The sequence below is a fragment of the Lepidochelys olivacea genome (assembly GCF_965140295.1).
Source record: "Lepidochelys olivacea isolate rLepOli2 genome assembly, chromosome: 9".
NCBI lineage: Eukaryota > Metazoa > Chordata > Testudines > Cheloniidae > Lepidochelys > Lepidochelys olivacea.
Window position 1 is genome coordinate 57356956 of NC_140419.1, and position 15451 is coordinate 57372406.

At 41.1% G+C, this 15451-nt stretch overlaps 1 protein-coding gene across 5 annotated transcripts in view; it reads left to right on the plus strand.

The window, feature by feature from the left end:
- Positions 1–15451, plus strand: part of LOC311526814 (SLAIN motif-containing protein-like) — an 81702-nt gene that overhangs the window by 31014 nt on the left and 35237 nt on the right. For 3 of the 5 annotated variants that reach the window (XM_084640256.1, XM_084640255.1, XM_084640257.1), the window contains exons 4-6: positions 3262–3398; positions 8053–8202; positions 14042–14182. In XM_084640256.1, coding sequence (XP_084496382.1) covers positions 3262–3398; positions 8053–8202; positions 14042–14182 — 428 coding nt within the window. The remainder of the gene's footprint in view (positions 1–3261; positions 3399–8052; positions 8203–14041; positions 14183–15451) is intronic. The other 2 variants (XM_084640258.1, XM_084640259.1) reach the window with 2 other exon arrangements.

Sequence of the window (15451 nt, forward strand, 5' to 3'; positions counted from 1 at the left end):
TCTAAAAGGATACGGACCGGGGAGTACTGTAACTCATTAAGTGATGTGTAATTTTGAAAGTACCTCCTTTTTTTTTTTTTTTTTTTTTTTCTTTTGGACAACACAATTTTGGATTTTCTTCAGTCCTCCAGTCCTTCCTTGCAGTTACAAATGTCCTAAATATTCTTGTTCTGGTCTGCCTGCTTCTTTTCTGTTCTGATTTGCTGGTAGCTGCTACAATCAGAGTGCTGTAGTCTTTATATGCAAATTAAGAACTCTTGGAAATACTGTTCTTGTGCTGATTATGACTGATTTAGGAGGTGGTTGGTGCATTATGGATTTATGAAAATCTATTCATCTTATCTGTGTCTTTACGCTGTGCCCTCATACACCAGCATGTGAATTGTAATAAACAGTTACTCTGTTGTAAAATAATTAATGCCACACCAAAGGGTCACAAACTTGAAATCTAGTCAATTTAAAAAAAAAAAAAAAAAGCTTTTGGTATTACACCTGCCACTCACGCGCCTTGCCATATTTTGTAATTTTTAGATATTTTTCCCATATTAAAACTTGGTATTCTAAGGTGCAGAAAAAGAGAAAATGATGAAGCTAGCTTTATACAAGTCTCCTTAAATGTACGAACTGTGGCAAAATTGATTTTTTTCCTCTAAACTTTTACAGGGTATGTCTACACTAGAAATGTAAGTCAACCTATATTAGGTAGATTTTACAGCCACCACTATAATAACCATGGTGGTGCATGTCCACACTATCCTCCTTGGATTGGTGATGTGCTTCCTCAGCAGGAGTGCACCTAAGAGGGACAGTGTGGGAAGCTGAGAGCCTGGTCTCTCAGCTCCGCTGGCAGCTCCCTGCCAGGAGCCCAGCTGCCTCACAGGCTCCCGGAAGGCTCCCCATTCACCGCTGGAAGCGGGGTCCAGCCACCCAGCTCTCTAGGGGTGTGAAATTGACAAGACCGTCAACAGCCGATGTAAGTAACACAGTGTCTACAGGAGCACTTTGTCTCCTTAACTACACTGACATAAGCCCTCTGCCTTTCATGGAGATGGAGTTATTATGTTGGTGAAGTAGGGCACTTACGTCACCAAGAGCAAGGCTGTAGACATAATTAGGTCAAGATAAGCTGTCTTACATCAACCTAACTGTATGGTGTAGACGAGGCCACAGGAAACATGGGTGCTACAGTGGAAGTTAAATCTTGTCTTGTTAAATCAAACTGCAAGTTTGATTTTTTTTTTTTTTTAAAGTCCACTGTTTATTTTCTAAAAAGGTGCGTGTGGGAGTGGAGAATGGGGGGAAAAGAACTCTAAAGTAATTTTGGTTTATTATAAAAATCCTTGCTTCCTGACTGTAGCTCTTCTATGTAAAGACTACATAGTACTGTGTGTTTCTGAATCCCTTTGTTCCTTGCCTTCATACAACTCCAATTTAGGAGACTAGAACAACTCTTGTATCTGTTAAACAAAATCTCTCATTTTAAAACTCGTAGCCAAACTTTCAGAAGTGTTACTGATTTAACAAATTGTGCTGACTTTACAGAGGGACTGAAGACTCTCGGCTCCCACTGAAAGAAACCTGAAAAAACTGAGAAACACACCAGTGAAGACTTCTGAAAACTTTCTTTAAATTTTAGTTTTAGAGATCAAAGATGTAATTGCCAAATTACCTTAATGAATAAATGCCATTGGAGGATTTTTAGGGAAAGGATTCAGAATACTTTAGGGGAGTAGTGTGGTGTGAAATTTGTGTCAGAATGAGCAACTAGAGGTGAAAGTATTCTCCTGTGGTTTAGGCCTATTTTATAGTGCCAGTTCCTTAATGTATTCTTCAGAGATGTGCCTTCACTATTGGCAACTGGGCTATTGCTGTAGGCAGGGGCACTAGAACCAGAGAGGGCAGGAGGGCTAGCACCCCTGCAATGGAAATAGTATGAGGGCTCCACCACCACATAAACTTGTGCACATCTAGGAGGAGGGGGGCACTGAGGCGAGAGTGGGACCCAGCGGGGCTGGAGTGGCCACCATGGGGCTAAGGGAATGAGACCTGGAGGGAGCAGACTGGGACTCCCAGGATCTTCTTTCCCAGTCTGGAACAAGCTGCGCCCCGCACTCCACCTCTTTGCATGTTCTGTTATTTTCCTTGTTTGGCCTGTTCTGTAGTAGGTCACTTCTGGGTACCTGTCTCACTCTGTCAATCTGTTTCCTTACTTTCCCAGGTGGGTATTGTAGTTTTAAAAATGTTTGATAAAGACCTTGTAGGTGTTTGTCTCTGTCTGAGGGATTGGAACAAATGCGGTTGTATTTTAGGACTTGGCTGTAGACAATGGATCGTGTGTTGTGTCCTGGATGGAAGCTGGAGGCATGTAGGTAAGTATAGCAGTCAGTAGGTTTCCAGTATAGGGTGTTTTTTTGCGACCATCACTTATTTGCAGGAAGTAGATCCAGGAAGTGGATCTCTTGTGTGGACTGGTCCAGGCTGAGGTTGATGGTGGGGTGGAAATTGTTGAAATCCAGGTGGAATTCTTCAAGGGCCTCCTTCCCATGGGTCCATACAATGAAGATGTCATCAGTGTAGCGCAAGTAGGGGAGGGGCCCTAGGGGACGAGAGCTGAGGAAGTGTTGTTCTAAGTCGGCCATAAAAGTGCTGGCTTACTGTGGAGCTATGCGGGTACTCATGGAAGTGCCACTGACTTGAAGGTATAAGTTGTCCCCAAATGTGAAATGGTGGTGGGTGAGGACAAAGTCACAAACCTCAGCCACCAGGTGTACCGTGGCCTCATCACGGATGCTGTTGCTGACAGCTTGTAGTCCATCCTTGTGTGGAATATTGGTGTAAAGAGCTTCTACATCCATGGTGTTTTCAGGAAGATCACCAATGCATTGTAGTTTCCTCAGGAAGTCGGTGGTGTCTCAAAGACAGCTAGGAGTGCTGGTAGTGTAGGGTCTGAGGAGAGAGTCCAAATAGCCAGATAATCCTGCTGTAAGAGTGCCAGTGCCTGAGATGATGAGGGGTCTACGATTTCCAGGTTTATGGGTCTTGGGTAGCAGATAGATAGAATACCCCTGGTCAGGGCTCTAGGAGTGTGTCTGTGATTTCTTCCTGTGCTATAGCAGGGAGTTTCTTGAGCAGATGTCCTAAAAAAAACCAAGTACTTATAACAACATATTTAAGAAAACATATTCTACTACAAAAGTATAAAAGGAGGGTTTGAATTAATAAACATTTACCCAATATACCTTTTCAATTCCTTTGTTTAAGGCTATATGTCTCTCCAAGAAAATCCATTGCAGATCAGAAAACAGAGCCTCCTTTGAAATGGTGTCGACAGGTGTTGGATAACCCAAGTCCTGAGACAGAAGTAGCCTGCCGAGCCCTTATAAATAGACTTGACCAAGGTATGTACACTAAATATATCTTGAATATTTAGATATATATTGCATTATTACTGAAGTAATAGTTGAACTAGAAATAAAATATAGTGTATTACAGGCTTAAAGTAAATATAGAGCACATCCATATATATAGAATTAGAACTTTCTGCATTAATTTTGTGAAGCTAAAATGGGTTAACACTGATAGAGGCACTTCTGACCTAGTGCAAAGGAGATAATCTTGCTGATTTCTATCTATACCTGACTTTTTACATAAATTTCACATTCGATGTATAAATCTGAGAATTTCATAGATTCATAGATATTTAGGTCAGAAGGGACCATTATGATCATCTAGTCTGACCTCCTGCACAATGCAGGCCACAGAATTTCACCCACCACTCCTAAAAAAGACCTCACACCTATATCTGTGTTATTGAAGTCCTCAAATTGTAGTTTGAAGACCTCAAGGAGCAGAGAATCCTCCAGCAAGTGACCCGTGCCCCATGCTACAGAGGAAGGCGAAAAACCTCCAGGGCCTTCCAATCTGCCCTGGAGGAAAATTCCTTCCCGACCCCAAATATGGCGATCAGCTAAACCCTGAGCATATGGGCAAGATTCATCAGCCAGATACTACAGAAAATTCTTTCCCGGGTAACTTGGATCTTACCCCATCTAAAAACCCATCACAGGCCATTGGGCCTATTTACCATGAATATTTAATTACCAAAACCATGTTATCCCATCATACCATCTCCTCCATAAACTTACCGAGTTTAATCTTAAAGCAAGATAGATCTTTTGCCCCCACTACTTCCCTCGGAAGGCTATTCCAAAACTTCACTCCTCTGATGGTTAGAAACCTTCGTCTAATTTCTAATCTAAATTTCCTAGTGGCCAGTTTATATCCATTTGTTCTTGTGTCCACATTGGTACTGAGTTTAAATAATTCCTCTCCCTCTCTGGTATTTATCCCTCTGATATATTTATAGAGAACAATCATATCTCCTCTCAGCCTTCTTTTAGTTAGGCTAAACAAGCCAAGCTCCCTGAGTCTCCTTTCATAAGACAAGTTTTCCATTCCTCGGATCATCCTAGTAGCCCTTCTCTGTACCTGTTCCAGTTTGAATTCATCCTTCTTAAACATGGGAGACCAGAACTGCACACAGTATTCCAGGTGAGGTCTCACCAGTGCCTTATATAACGGTACTAAAACCTCCTTATCCCTACTGGAAATACCTCTCCTGATGCATCCCAAGACGACATTAGCTTTTTTCACAGCCATATCACATTGGCAGCTCATAGTCATCCTATGATCAACCAATACTCCAAGGTCCTTTTCCTCCTCCGTTACTTCTAGTTGATGCGTCCCTAGCTTATAACTAAAATTCTTGTTATTAATCCCTAAATGCATGACCTTACACTTCTCACTATTAAATTTCATCCTATTCCTATTACTCCAGTTTACAAGGTCATCCAGATCCTCCTGTAGGGTATCCCTGTCCTTCTCTAAATTAGCAATACCTCCCAGCTTTGTATCATCTGCAAACTTTATTAGCACACTCCCACTTTTTGTGCCCAGGTCAGTAATAAAAAGATTAAATAAGATTGGTCCCAAAACTGATCCTTGAGGAACTCCACTGGTAACCTCCCTCCAACTTGACAGTTCACCTTTCAGTAGGACCCGTTGTAGTCTCCCCTTTAACCCTTTAATTTGACTTATTGTTTTCAAACTATCGTATTTACAAAAAATTTAATTTGATCCTTTTTTTTTATTCAAGACAAAACTTTAAAAATTGGTATTAAAAATATGTAATCCGAGTAAAGCATGTGTGGAAAACAAAACTCTTCTGTAGTTTCTCTCCCTGCAAAAAAATTGTTTAGTAATTTTGTTAATCTTCCTCTTCCTGTAGTGATTCTCCCATGCATTATTTCTAGTCGTGGTTAAACATGGTTAGTGCTAAAAACTTAGTCATGTTACATGAAAACTTCTGATCTTCTATCTTTGGTGTGCCTGGCTTCTAGGAAAATTTTAAATTTTTAATATTACCCTAATATATTCCATGGTGACCATTTCACCTTCAGTATTGCAGCAAAGGTTTCCACTTCCCTGCTTTAACTGGCAGTTTATAGTTAATTGGCTCAGGAAGGAACTGAAGCACAAAATGTTATGGAACATTCTCTTTCAGTGGTCACATACTGGCTCAGAAGGCAGCATCTCAGAATTTTTTTTTTTTAACGCAATTTGGGAAGGAACTGACCATTCAGTGTTGTGAACATCCTTTTTAAAAGAGTTTTGAAAGAATAGATGTACAGTTGACTTCACTGTAATATTGATAACTTTGTACTTGTGTATTTCCTAGGGATGTACAATATTAAATGGTTAACCAATTAGTATTGGTCTTATTGTTAACCCACCCTGACCGTTAACCTCCTACATGCGGGTCTCTAACCAGTTCTCCGACCCTGGGCCCGCTGGCCAGCCAGCCTCAGCAGCCCCAGGCCGCACTGTGGGTTTTGCCGGCGGCAGCCAGCTGGGTAGGGGGAGTGTGTTTAGGCGGGGGGAGGGGCAGGGGCTGCAGGTCCTGTCAGGGGGTAAATTATTCCCTGGCCTCCCCCTGTGCCACTGGAAGGAGTTCGGCTGCGGAGGCGGACAGCATGCTGGTCAGGGAAGGGAAGCTGCTGCTGCTGTGATGGCATGAGTGTCTGCGGAGGCCGCATCAGGACAAACTAGGTACCTGGGGCTCCTCTCCCTTTAATTGGTTAACTGGTTAAACTATATAATTTTAATAGTTTAAACGGTTATCTTTTTAAACGATATTTACATCCCTAGTATTTCCCCATTATGCCAGTTAATATTGACGTTTCGGGTACAAGGTGAATATGCTGGTAGAGCCCTCATCCATCGTTCCCCTGACCTCTTTTCTCCACAATCCTGGAACCACAAAGTAATGTTGATAATCTTGAGTTCACTGAGTCACTTTTATATTCATTCTAATCCTCACTGTCGTGTGTGTGATCTGTTTTTCCACTCTTCTCCCATAGTAGCTGCTATGATTGCTGCAGTCAAAAAGAGTGTGAGCTCCTGCTGCAGCATCCCTTTTAGTGACCAGTTGTTAGGGGACAGGAAAATGTAATTCATGTTGCATCATCTCTGATATCTGGCCTGACTCATGATTAAGGCTACGATTTCGTCACAGAGATCGCGGAAGTCACGGAATCCATGACTTCCAGCAACCTCCGTGACTTCAGCAGAGGGGACTGCAGGGCCCCTGCCGCCCACGGTGGGGCCGCGAGCTGCAGGGTACCCCCACAGCCTCTGGAGGCCCCTGCAGTTCCCAGTCACCATGGGTGGCAGGGGAACCCCCGAGGTACTCCCTTTCAGGCGGTGTGGGGATTCGCAGATCCCCATTTTGTCCTGGACGTTTTTAGTAAAAGTCACGGACAGGTCACAGCTTCTGTGAATTTTTCTTTTTTTCCTGTGACCTGTCTGTGACTTCTACTAAAATTCCAGGACAAAATCTTAGCCTTACTCAAGATACATCCCTCCTAAACCCAAGTCCTGTGCTTGGCAGAGCATGGTACTGGGAGAGCGAGGTCTGGGAGAACTGACATTTGAAAGTCAGTTAACAGTCCTAGTAACTGGAAAAATAATTTTCATATACGTCTGGCATTACTGTTTGCTTATCTTTGAAATGGACAGCATATTCTTGTGTGTGAAAATTTTAACATTTGCCTTGATTCAGCCAAGCAATCCTACTTCAGCCATGTGGGCCTAGGCCCTTGATAAGAACGTGTATTTTTATTTTATTTATGTGCTGACAGTATGTTCAGCAAGGTACATTATCAGATTTATTTTGAGTCAGGCCTTAGGATAGGACGGTATATGATAGCTGAATGTACGTTGTAGAGCTGGGTTTGTTTAAAAACTCAGTCTGTTTTGGTGAACTTTCTATAACCCAGAAGATGGATGAAGGTGTTTTTATTCTATTAACCATTCACTTTCTCTTTCAAATTTTTCCATTAAAGTGCTCTCTTGTGCTGAGCTCTTCTCTGATCAGGCTTTATACCTCCCCCATTTCATTTAAACTAGAGCACCAGTTCAAACATCTTTAATGTTCAGTATTTTGTTCACTGTTTCTGGGGTGTGGGTTTTGCACAACAGATATTTTAAACATCTTTGTTTGAAGTTTTGAGCCAAAGTTATATCAAAGTAGCTTAATACTTTGATATTAATATTAAGAGTAAAAATCCAAGAAATATGCATATCTGAATGTAAAGACCAATGAAGTTATTTTCAATATCAGTTAAATTCTGCATCACATTTTCATTGTTCGGCTTCAAAATTTGAAAGTCCTTTTTGAAGACCAAGGCTGAGATTTCCCCCCTGCTCCAAGCCATTCGTCTTTGAAAAATCTCAGCCTTGGTGAAGAAGCTGCTCTTGGGATACTAAACAGTGATTATACAAGGTTAGGGGTTGGGGGGCATGGCAGAGTAGAGGAAGAAATATTGTGTGGCTTTTCACTTATTGTGATGAGTAGTTCATTCATGTTGGATTATTCTAAATGCTGATGATAATGCTTGGTCCTGTTCGATTTACTGCCTTTTTCTCCCCAACTTCATTCATTTTCAAAGCTAATTTGGTAATATATATGGCTTTCTTGTATTTTCCTTCTAGCTGGTAGGTGGAAAAACCTGTATTGCAGTCCATTGGCATCACCAAGTTCACATAACTTGAATACAGAGGCAAGCTCCTGTAGCAATGCACTAAACTCTCCTGGGCACCTCAAATCAACTAACAAACCACTACTAACATGTGGCAGCTCAGGTATGGCATGTCAATAATGCAGAGTGAAACTTTTAAAACTATGCAAGAAGAATTGTTGTGGGCTTTTAAAGGGGCGGGGGATCTTGGGATGTGACGAAAAGGAGAATCAAGTGGATATAACTTAATTTGGTTTATATTGCTAGCCTCAGCTATGCATGAAGGCATTGGGAATCTTTTGAGGTGGTAACTTCACCATGGAAGGAGCATCTTTGCATCCTGAATGTCTTGTGATAATTGAATATGTTTGTTTTTATTTATATTATATATTTAAATATATATAATATTTAAAACTCATTCATTTGTACTAACTTTAGGCATTAAAAAATATGAAACAGCTGTTCAGGTTCAAACAAAACAAAGAAGCATTGCTCCTTAAATAGCCTAGTATAAAACAATAAAGAGTTAACCATTCACAAAAAATACAACTTGAATTCAGCTGGTTACTTGGTGATATTGGGTAAAAATTTCAAAAGCACCTAAGGGACTTAGGAGCTGAAGTCTTACTGAAAGTTAATGGGACATAAGCTCTTAAGTGACTTAGGTGCTTTTGAAAATTATTCTAATTGTCTCTAAACACCAAACTCTTTGCAGTTTCCCCTTTTTAGAGAGATGGTGAAATAATTGAGTAGCTAAATAAAGATGGAATAGTAAAATCTGATGGAAAGCTTTTGCTTGACTTGTTGGAATAAGATTTGTATTACTTTTAAATTAGGTGATGACCAAGACCTCCAACAGGAATAATTTTTATATATATAATATATAAAAATAATATTTTCATCAGAATTTCTGTCCTCATTGGAATGTGGGACCAAAACTTCTAATTTGTGTCAAATGATTAAACTGCTAGTGTTTCTCCTGAACACTTTAGATCAGAGTCTGCCCTTTGGATGCACATGGTCTGCTCTCAGTGAAATTTATACATGGACTCTTTCAGGAGTAGCATTTAGCCCTCTAGATGCAGCCCATGGTTATTTTTGCTGTTGGAGCAATGCTCTGCCTTTTGTTTCCTATCAAAAGAATGTATCTTGTTTTATTTTTGTGTAGATCTGGTTTGCATGTTCAAAAAATTGCATGTTTAACACAGTCTGTCTTGAAACTTGAAGTCACATGAATATTTTAAAAACCTGTCTTGCATGCAAATATTTTGACAGATGCAGGTATGCTTTTGAAATTTTACTTTTTTTCCTCCTTGATTTTTTAGATTTAATAGAACACAGTTTCTGGAAGTATTGAATTATTTGGACACTCTCTTCTTTTCTTTTGACTGTTTAAGTTCTGTAGGTTGATTTTTATAGGAAAGGATCTCCTTTATAGTTGCAGTGTATTTTGAGGAGCTGAATAAGTTATTAATTTGCTTAATATGGGGTTTGCTTAAAAGGACTGTTCAAATCAGGAACCCAGATCTATTAGTGAGTGTGGGCAAGTCTACGCTTAAAACGCTGCATCAGTGCAGCTGCACCACTGTAGTGCTTTAATGAAGATGCTCTAAGCTGATAGGGGAGAGCTCTCCTGTTAGTGTAGTTAATCCACCTCCTTGAGAGGTGTTAGCTATGTCAGCAGGAGAAGCTCTCCAGCTGTGGTTAGGGGGTTAGGTCAGTATAACTACGTAGCTCGGGGGTGTGGATCTGCAATGGGTTTGACTTTGAGAATCCAAGACTTTTTCTTGGTCTAGTGGAAAGTTCCTTGAATACAAATCTTGAATTATCAAGCAAATTTCTTAAACATCAGAAAAATATGAGATCTATGTTTGCCTTTTGGTGGGGGGTGGGGATTGGAAACATCTATGAAATAGTATTTTGGAACAACTCCCATTGGCTGACAGATGAGAGAAGAGCTTCACCAGATGTCCAGAATGGTCAGCGGGACTTAAGGCAATTGCCAAGTGAGTGAACAAGGTTGTCATGTAGTGGCAACTTCTAGTGAGTGAGTGCTTTTTTGTTGTTGCACAGTGCTGCCATCTCTTGCCAGATGGTTGAAGGAAGGATGTTTGTGAGGACTAGAAGACAAGGCAGCAGAGTGTACTTCAGGGTGCCAGTTATAAGTGTCAGAGCTGCATTTAGCTGGGTGTTGACAAGGTCTGTGGGGGAGCATCTTCCCCAAACAGGTGTGTAGTACTCAACCATGGGTTTAAACGAAAGTCAATGTTACTGTTTGTAGCATTCGAGAGTCACAACCCCAACTAGAACCTGCTAGTTTTGTATATTAATGCGACTCTTCATTTTATGGCTCCCCTGCTTAAGATATTGTTGATAGGTAAGGTAAGGCTGCGATTGACGGTGACTCCTAGATAGCGGGGATTAAGATTGTGAGCAATTACATTTAGCATCCTCTTAGCTTCAGAATTGTTGAGATGAAAAGCTGAAACACCGTATTTGATGGATTGAGTATGAGCTGCCAGTACCAAAAATAGTTTTCCATTCTCTTCAGATCATTAAGGGTGTCTTCCGCTTCCTTGAGTGTTGTGGCCTGTGTTTTTCGTGCCAAGCATCAGCATAAACGATGCGGCATGTCGTTTTGGACACATCACTTAAAATACAAGTTAAAAAGAGGTGGTGCTAGTACTGATCCCTGTGGGAAGCCATTGTGCAAACTCCACTTTTGGCTACCCTGACTTCCGAGATGGACACAATGTTCTGTCCGAGAACATTGACTTAATGAGTCAAAATGTCTGGTCCTGTTGAAGCAGGTTGGAAAGCTTCAGCAGTAAATCCTTATGCCAAGATGGTATCAAAGGCCAATGAGAAGTCGATAAAAGCCGCAGCTGTTTTAAGCTTCTGCTGGCAGCTGGGGCAAAAGCTTGGTCACAGCAGCTTCGCCCTGTTCCTTGTGGTCTCCAGGGTGGGGTCAGCCTTGCTAAAGGAGAGTGATAGGGAGATTGCTTTCCAGGTATTAAAATAGTGATGGCCATGGATTGTCTCCAAGCTGTTGGAATTTTGCTGGTCGTGATGTGGCTTTTGTGAATATTGTAGCCATCCAGTTGTGCCCTCTTGGCCTAAGGTATTTAAGAAAGTCTAGAAGGATGCCATCAACATCAGCTGCTTTTCCTGTTTTAGTAGCAGAGAGGGCAGTGTCAATCTCAGCTTTTGTGGAGGGAGGGTTGACAGAATCTTGACAAAGGTGCACTTCGTGCACAAGATTCCTTGAGCTGTTTTTCATCTCTTTTTGTTCATTGCCTTACAATTGTCTGAGTTTTTTAGTAGAAGATTGGCAATGCTGTTAGCAGTAACTTGCATTGCATGTGTGTGGGATGGCGCCACTCCAGCTAGGTACCACAGAAGGGCCTTGCTTTACAACTTGATTACGTTAAGTCTGTGGCCTCCCCCATCTCTGCCCATTATTGTAATCTTATAGATGCCAGTGATTCCAGCAGAGCAGTGACTGAGTCTGTCAGGATGAATTCCTGATATACTGCATACTGAAGTATTTTGTTGCCATTCTGGAGAAAATTCTTTTGTATTTCTTCACCACCACCACCACCTTCTTTATTATTTGTATTATCCTAGCACCTACGAGTCTCTTCATCCCCTATCCCTTCTATCAGGACACTTTCAGAGGAAAGAATTCAAGAATGGGATGGAAACAAACTTTTAAAATGGCTTGTAGTAAACAAAAATCTTTCTACAGTGGTTCATCACTTCACTCCATACGAAAATTATTTGCTATCTCAGGCCTGGTCTACACTACAGAGTTAGGTCAATGTAAGGCAGCTTAAGTTGATCTAACTCTGTAAGTGTCTACACTAAAATATAGCTTCCACCGATGTAACTCTCCCACTACATCAACTTTAACTCCACCTCAGCAAGGGGCATAGTGCTTAAGTTGACGGAGAGTCAGTGTGAGCACTGCATTGCTTATATCAACTGTTGCTGCCTTTCAGAAGCCATCCTAAAATGCCCCACGCTGACTGTTAAATTGGTGCAAGTGCTCCTGGTGAGGGCACGCACCGTCGACACAAGGAGTGTAGTGTGGACATGCAAAAGCAATTTAATTACTGCAGTGGCTGTATGTAACTTAGATCGACTTAATTTTTTAGTGTAGACTTGCCCTCAGTTAATGAAGTGTAAAATCTGTTGTGGAATACCAGAACTGAAACAGAAGTATGGTAATGCTTTTATTTTAGTAAGTCACTGGTCAGCAGGATAGTCAAAGATTAGTGCACCATGAATAACTAATGCAAAGTTAAATCCCTGCAGTCCTTTCTCAGAACAGACTTTACATATAGAACATCCAGAGTTTGTTGCTGGCTTCTGGCCAGTCCAGAGTAGTTGTGTTTTGCCCCCTTAGGGTGGAAGGTAATGTCTTTGGAAGAACATTGTGCTGTTTTATTCAGTGTACCACATCCTGCCAACGTGCTACTTTTGCTTAGCTGCTGGAAATATTTTTGATATCTCTGAAAAGATGAGGACAAAGAGGAGAAGGTCATTGTACTGAAAGTGTCTGTTCTAAAGATACAGAACTTCTTTGTATTATTAGTGCTCGTATGGCTCCTCCTACCAGAGGAGTGCCTTACAGTCTTTAATGCAGTTATCCTCCCTGTGACGGGTTTCCCCTGGGGTACCACTGAACTGGAGCCTGGGGGGAAGTGGTGGAGTGGGGGCGGGGCCTGGGGCTGAGCGGGGGAATTGCGGGGTCTGAAAAATTTAAAATCAAAATGGGGGTCCTCGGGTTGCTAAAGTTTGAGAACTGTTGTTATAGATGGAAAAACTGAGGCACAGAGTGACTAAGTGACTTATCCAAGGTCACACAGGAAGTGTGTGGTTGAGCAGAGAATTGAACCCAGGTCTCCCAAGTTCCAGACTAATGCCCTAGCCCCTGGAATATCCTTCTTCTTTCAAAATTTTGCTCAACCCAAATGGAACATCTTGATGGGAATGACATGGAGAGTCTGCTACTATTACCTTAAGTTCTGTCTACATTAGGAAATTAATCGTTGCTTAAAATGGTTATTAAGTGATGTTTCCTGTAGTAGAAATTTCTCTCCTTAGTCAGAGAGAGAGCCTGCTAATTTGGATTTTATTATTTATATTACAGCAATGTAAAGGCCCCAATCAGGGTTTTGTTGTACTAGGTGTTGTACAAATAGATAATGGGGCAGTCTCTTCCCTAAAGAGTTTCACAGCCTTGGTTTATGACAAGATGCAAAAAGTGGCAGAAACAAACAGGTAGGGGTGAGGAAAATGGAAACAAACGGGGTGAGGAAAACAGGATGAGATAGCAAGTACCTAGTATAAAACCTATCATTGCACAGAACAAACTCACTGTTGTAATTCTTCTTAATTTGAATAGTACAGGACGGCTTTTTGCCTTCCACTGGGTCACTGAGATTAAACTGAATGACTTTTCATTCAATCAGTGAATCTGTGAGAGAGATTCAGATCTTAGCACTCTTATGGCCAGATGTAAATGTCATAGCAAGTTCTTCTGAGATTTCACATTGAGCCATTGGCGCTGCAGCATTACCTTTCTCAAAAACGTGCAAAAACAGTAAATACTGAGAGAAATGTTCTGGCAGCTATTTCTGGGTTCAAGTCTATATTAAAGAATGAGCATTTCTCTTCTTCTCTATGAGAAGGCCACAAAGCACCGTGCCAGTCTCTACCTCATAAAATTTACAGATAGATGTGGAGCACGCTCTCTTCTGCAGCCATTACTGACTTGTGTAAATTATTCCTAGCAAATAAGCTGGGCCACTTCAGCTCTGAACTTTATCTTTTTGCTTCATGACTGGAACTGGCATTGGAATAAAATTATGCAGTTTATCATTGGTTCTGTGTGGGTGTCTAAAGCATTTTCTGCTCCTCATTGTTCTGTTTGTATCTCCTTTTCTTTTTTCCTGAAGGCTACTTGAGCATGCATTCTGCACTGAGCTCTCAGTCCTCTGTAGACAGTGAGCTGAGTACATCTGATGACTCCATCTCTATGGGATACAAACTGCAGGACTTAACTGATGTCCAGGTTATGGCACGCCTACAGGAAGAAAGTATGTGACAGCAATTTCCTTTCTATGTTAGTCTTGTAATTGGAATTGTAGGGAAATGCAGATAGATTTCAACTGTCCAAACATACAAGAGTTTAATAGCCCACTTCCAACTACTACATTTTCTTTTATATGTTAACTTTAAATTCTACAGCTCTAAGATGTCCACCTAAACCTGGTCGATAAGGTAACATTTTCAATTCACGACACTTAAGGATAAAAATGATTGTGGAGGAGATTTTTCAAAGGTCCAAACAGGAGTTAGGTGTCTAACTACCATTTGTACCTTTGAAAAATCTTACTCTGTGCCTAAATGAAGTTCTCCCTGCATTGAGACTTAAAACCATGTTAGCATTTTTCTAGAGAACCATGTTTTGAAATCTGTTTGCACCTTCCATGCAACAACATTTCATGTGTAGACCAGAGCCTGAGTCAAAAACAGAGAGCCAGAATTGAGAGGGCTGCAATTAGAACTTGGATTTCTAGGCCTGGTCCTGTGCTCAATGCACTAGACATGCTGTAGAGGGCAAAATGTATCCATTGCCTTTTGTTTGGGTTTTAGGGGCCTGATCTAACTCCCATTGAAGTCAATGGAAAGACTCCCTTTGGGGTCAATAGCACTCTTTCCAATGACTTCGATGGGAGTTGGATTAGGTCGGTGAGAATTCCAGTCACTCTCTTGCATAGAGTTGCAGAGGAGGAACAAAGAAACGTGGAGCAGTTGGGCTACATAATAATTCCTTTCTCCACTTTCTGTAAATCAGATTACTGCAAGGTGATGTTTAGGTTCTTATGTAAACCTTCTGGAAATATTTACTTCCTTTGTATTGAGGTTTTACAAAGTTAAAAACACTAATAACAAATAGTAATTAGAACAGGAGACCAAAAAGCACAAATCAAAGGATCCCTTTGCATTGATTAGCCCTTTATTCCATCTATGCTTGTGAAGGAAGGTACTCTACAGTGAGAATAAAGGCAAAATCTGTGCCACCCCTCCACCTCCCAGTACATTGTTCTTTATGGTTACTCCAAAAAAATTCCTATTCACAAATCTAGGCTGAGAGGAGAGAGGATTGCTCTCTATAAATACATCAGAGGGATAAACACCAGGGAGGGAGAGGAGTTCCTTAAGTTAAGGATCAGTGTTGGCACTTGAACAAATAGACGTAAACTGAATAAGCTTGAATAAGATGAAGGTTTCTAACTGAGGAGTGATGTTCTGGAACAGCCTCCCCAGGGACGCAGTGGGTGGAAAAAAATGTAACTGGTTTC